Here is a 5870-nt window from a genome sequence, read left to right on the forward strand (position 1 = left end):
AATTAATGTTTAATTCACAATGTAACTCTTACTAACATTGTTATGTTAATGAATTGTTATATTATAATTTATCCTTCCATTTTCATTCATTCCAACCAAACGCAGCGTAAGTATTGTGCCTTAAATTTGTGGAAAGATAAAGTGCCTGATCCACAAGTTGCAATGCAGAAACAAAAAAACCATTCTTGAACAGAAAAAAAACCAGTTTTTTTTTTGTAAAGACGATCAAGCTCTCAAGTCATGTGAATGGGACCGGAAAGAAAACAAGAAAGTTAATTTCCAGGAGGAGCTAGAGTCTATCGGGAAAGTAGATGATTTGCTTATGCCTTCTAGTGCACAAGCTTACATACAAAAGAAATTGCAGATTCAGAAAGGCTTTTCCGAAGTGACACAAGATAGAGTTATGCAGCTACAGTGTCAAGGAGAAGTGTCAGAAACTGAATCTGAGCATATTTCAAAGAGCCTGAAGTAGCCAAATTAGTCGCCGTGTTTTGAATTTTGAACCGAGTCAAATGACTGTCTTAATTTGTAAGAACTAGTTTTTTAGCTATTAGGTTTAGATAGTTCAGTTCAAAAGCTCTGATAACAACACTAGGTTTCTCAAGTTTATAGCCTGCACAGCCTGGTTAATATGTATTTAGACCAACATCCTTTAGGGATTGCCAAAGTTTACGTGGATTGGCTTCTTTGATTGCCAACTTAATGGAGTTGCCAAATGTACAATAAAAATCTATTTAGGAAATAAAGGCATGCTGTAAATCATCATAAAACCGCATAAAAACACAGGTAGAATCATATTGACTCAGATCCTACTTGATTGGAAATGGATCGAGCCTAGCAACTGGTACACAAACCAAAGGATGGGCCCTGGGGAGTGTCAAACCAAAACCTTCTTCCATGTTTACAGTATTCTCACCATTCTTCCCTTCACCTCTTACTTTCCATTCAAAGCATTGTATCAATACAGCAAGAGTTGTTTGGACAATCTGCAATGCTAGTGTAGTCCCTGGACATCCTCTCCGTCCACTTCCAAATGGCAAGAAATGAAAATGCTGTCCTCTAACATCCAACTGACTCTTTCCATTCCTTATATCTTCACTACTCATAAGAAATCTTTCGGGTTTGAATTCAAGTGCATTTTCCCAGTAGTTTGAGTCTCGTCCAATAGCCCAAACATTAACGAATAGTCTAGTCTTGGCTGGTATGTGGTAGTTTGCAATGGTACAATCTTCACTTGCTTCTCTTACTATTATTGGACCGGTGGGGTGAAGTCGTAGTGTTTCTTTTACAATAGCTTGAAGGTAAGGGAGATTCGCGATATCAGATTCTTCAACTAATCTGTTCTTTCCAACAACAGTATCTATCTCTTGTCTAGCTTGTTTCATGATGTTTGGATGGTTTATTAGCTCTGCTAGTGCCCATTCTGTTGTGATGGCAGAAGTTTCTGTTCCAGCTGCAAATATATCCTGCAATTTTAAACAAGAATAATTTACGTGTCAACTTTGATCAATTGCCAAACATTTAATGTAAATTACTCCCCAACTTAATAAAGTACATGAAATAAAAGTAAACTTAGATGGTGATGATAATTCCTGAAAGTTTAAGAATCTTAGAAACCTCAAAAGCAGTTAATTAGAGAAAATGAACAGATATTATTGACTACTATACTTTTAGCAGTAGAGAATGGATTTAGCAAGACTACTAATGTGCAATGATAGATTAGGTATAAGTTACCAGTATGAAAGCCTTAATGTTTTCTCTGCTCAATTTAATCTCAAGGCTCTCATCTTCTGATATATCGAGTAAAATATCAAGCAAGTCCTTTTCTACGTGCTCCCCATCGCGATTTTCTTTCATATTCCTCCTCACGTCTCTGTGCTCCTCTATAATCCTCTCCATCATTTTGTCAAACCTTCCGCGTGTATCTACAAGCCTCTTCCTTAATCCCTGTAAATCCAAATTCTTGCAAAACCATATATAATCAGAGACATTAAATGTCCCTGCAATTTGAGCTACAATTTCAGCTACCTCTTTAATTAAGTTCCTAACTTCTCCAGCTTCGTCATCATTCTCTGAACACCTCTCCCTCATAAGCATACTTGAAATGACATTGTTTGACAGCCTCATAATCTCGCCTCCAATATCAACAGCCTTTCCATCTTTGGCCTTTTTCAACATTACATTCACCATGCACTCAATCTCGTGGCGTCTAACTGGTTGAAGCAGATCAAGCGTTTGACCACCTAGAAGCTCAGACATGCATAATTTCTTTACAAACTTCCAGTAAGGTCCATATGGAGCAAATGAAAAGTCTTGTTTACCATATGTAAGGTAATCTGTGGCCTCAGTGTGAGGCCTGTCTGACCATGATGCCTCATGTGTCTTAAGAAACTCTTTTGCCATTTCAGGAGATGACGCAACAATACAAGGATCAGAGCCAAGGAAGATATGCATTAAAGGTCCATAACGTGTTGAGAGCTTGTGAAGGGCCTGATGTGGTATAGGAGCAAGAAGGTGGAGATGACCAATGATAGGAATTTTAAAAGGGCTAGGTGGAAGGCTAGAGGTTTTTCGACTTTTGAATATGGCTCCTAGAATAATGGTTGGGATGAGCAAAATGATGAAGTGAATTAGATAAACTTGAAAATCTGCCATGGAAGTTTACTTGATGTTATAATGTGATCAAGATGCAGTTTATATACTGCAAAGTTCTAATTCCAAACAAGATAAATTAAGTTCTGCAAAGTTCATATTGATTCAGACAATTATTTGGATAATGTTATTATTGTCGTTTACATTGTGATTGGTAATTTAGTTATAATCAATGATACAAAACAACTACAGTTGTTGAGAGCCTTGCAATACACAATATTCACAATTTAGATAGTTAATTATGTCAAAATTATCGACACTTTTGTCTCTCCCAGTCTTTTTTTGTCCTATATTTTCTTTTGAAAACACTGTTTCCATATTGATACATTAATGCCAAGACAAACCTTTTCCTTTTGTCTATCACTTTCTATATTCTATTTGGTCTTTGATCACATTATAATATCAAGTGCTTAACGTGACATGCCTAAAAATTTTATATAGGATTTTCAGGGAGAGGGTACAGTGCAGATTGTCTTCTGCAACCTTTTAGTTACTAACCTTTAATACGCCCCGTTCATGTTAACATATATAATATATATTATTATTACGGGATAGTTCCGTTGTCACGATAGTTTCCATTGTTAGGCTAATAATTTCCTTTATTGTTGTATAGGTATTGGCTAAATAAACACTTTTTTTATTGTAATCGACAACAAGTGTATTATAATAAAATCTCTACCAATGGCCATGGCACAAAAGTTCCTCGTATTCGCTCTAGCAGCACTTCTTATTTGTTCAACAATGATAACAACCTCAGAAGCGCAATCAAAAACCATAGACTACAGTCCACTTCGAAAAGCAGCTGCTGGCACTCGCAAAAAAGTGGATCTTCCCAAACCTGGTCCAGGGGAGGCAAATCCATACAATCGAGGTTGTAGTCCTATCAACAGGTGAAGCGGTCATCCAAATTAAGTTCTTCATGGCCAAGGGATTGCAGAAAGAGTGCACTGTGACACTGTGACACTGTGACAATGTTAACATATACAATATTATTATCATTGGATATTTAGTTAGTTTAATTTCCTTTACTATTATTTAGTCGTTGGTTACATAAGCTGCTCTTTCCCTTCTATTGTAATCGACAACAAGTTTATTTATATATGAATCTAATTTGTTAATCTAGATTTGATGCTTGTTTGGATTTATTATGGGTTTTTGCTTTCATATATGCTGCTTAAACAATACAATTTGGATTTTGTTTTGTTTTGATATTAGGTTTGGATATAGTTTGGAGTTGGATTTAGTTTTGGTTAGATTTAAGTTTTGGATAATGTGGATTTGGATTCGATTTTGGTTTGATTTTAGTTTCGTTTTTGTTTTTGTTGGTTGCAGTTTACATCAGTTTGGTTATATTTTGGATAATTTTTTTTTCTGCGGTTTCATGTGTTAAAATTGATCATATAGGCATTATATCATTTTTTACAGAACAGAAAATTGCTACCTTCGACTCTGTCAAGTTTTATCAAGTCTTGATTCATTGCGAGATTTCATATCCATCTTTGTTTAGTAATGATCTTTCAACACTATAGGTAAAACAATCAGTTAGTATCGAGAAGACCCTCCAATCCTTCACAATAAACTGGTACAGATAATTTGAAATAACTGCTTCAAAATAGCTTGCTTTAGAGATATTTTTCCCCAGTTATGAAAACAATGCAATTATTTCCCCTGGGAATAAGGAACATAAAAGGACTATAACTCGTAAATTCAGAATCATACATAAGTTACTCGTGAAACATATCTTGAATTTAACAGTGGTATATATTGAAAAGTTGTCTTACTAAAGGAGCCAGTATAGTCTTTCATATGACAGTGGTCTCTTGTTACAATGTATCTTCTCTTCTTTTATACGTCTTTCATACGACAGTGGTCTCTTATTACAATGTATCTTCTCTTCTTTAATAGATAATTTAATGCCATGATAAAACATTATGGTTTAAAAACAGTTCCTAAATGGATTCAGCCTAAGAACTAGAACACAGACCAAAGGATGAGCCCTAGGAAGTGTCAAACCCAAGCCTTCTTCCATGTTCAAAGTTTTGTATTCCTAATTTTAATTCAATAAATTAGATATACTATAACCAAACATAAAAATATATTTTTTAGCCTTTTCGAATCATATATATTTTTTAATATAATTATTAGAATTATATTTTTTTATTATACTTCTTGAATTTTAAGGAACACCCAGACCATCCCAAATGCATATATAAATATACATAATGTAACAACTGCTATTTAAAAATATAATTTTTTAGACGTTTTAATTTAGTATAATTAGTAGAATTCTATTTTAATTATAATTCTTGATTTCTAAGTATTACCCAAGTATTCTTCTTTAATTTTTATATGAATTATAATATTATACTAGCCTAAAAACCCGTGCAATGCATTGTTCTTAATAAAATTTTTAATTTTATTTTAGCTCAGTATGAATATAATTTTGTTTTAAATCAAATAAATAATATATTTTATTTTAGCGTGAATGTATTACGTTCAAAATTTTATATTTGTTTTGGCATGGTTCAATAAAATAAATTAGCCAGATCGGTAGTATTTATTATATTATTTTAGCATGAGATAACAAATCTTGATTTTAGCCTCAGACCCCGTTATATCAACCAAATCCAGCTAATTATATTTAATTTTTATATAATTTTGTTTTAGCCTCATGAAATTATATCAAACTAAACGATTTTTTTAAAATTTTGATTTTATTTTAGCCCGTTTATTATTTTGTTTTAACCTGATGACATTATACCGATCAAATGAATTTTCTTTCAAATTCTTATTAGTCATTATTATTTTGTTTTAGTCCGAGTGTGCAAATCCAACTAACTATATGTAGTTCATTTTTAATTTCTATTTAAGATTGGATCAATAGTTTATTTTTGTTTAATCCGGCTCGGGTGAATTCACAAATTATTTTTAATATTATATAATTTTTAAATTTAGTTTAAAGTGAAAATTTTAAGCTCTGAAAATTATTTATTAGAAATTTTTGATAATATGATTTGATAATTATTTTAAATATGCATGTGTATAATTTAGTGAAATTTTAGTTTTTAAAAAAATATCAGTGATTGAAAGATTTCGTTTTGTTGAAATTAATTGGTGTGTTTAAAAAAGATAATTATGTTTCATTTAAAAGATAAATTTTAGCTCATATTAATAGTAAACGAATTATCTTTACTTTGTTAATACCGAACAAATCTAAC

The 5870-nt window shown here is 32.4% G+C and overlaps 1 protein-coding gene across 1 annotated transcript; it reads right to left on the reverse strand.

Annotated features, from left to right (window-relative positions):
* Positions 1-809: 809 nt before the first annotated feature.
* Positions 810-2655, reverse strand: LOC141717269 (cytochrome P450 93A3-like). Its single transcript, XM_074519361.1, has 2 exons — positions 1735-2655; positions 810-1466 (listed from the first exon to the last, which is right to left on the reverse strand). The coding sequence occupies exons 1-2, from the start codon at positions 2653-2655 to the stop codon at positions 810-812; spliced, it is 1578 nt and encodes a 525-aa protein (XP_074375462.1).
* Positions 2656-5870: the final 3215 nt, after the last annotated feature.

This window comes from Apium graveolens, chromosome 4 (genome assembly GCF_009905375.1).
Source record: "Apium graveolens cultivar Ventura chromosome 4, ASM990537v1, whole genome shotgun sequence".
NCBI lineage: Eukaryota > Viridiplantae > Streptophyta > Magnoliopsida > Apiales > Apiaceae > Apium > Apium graveolens.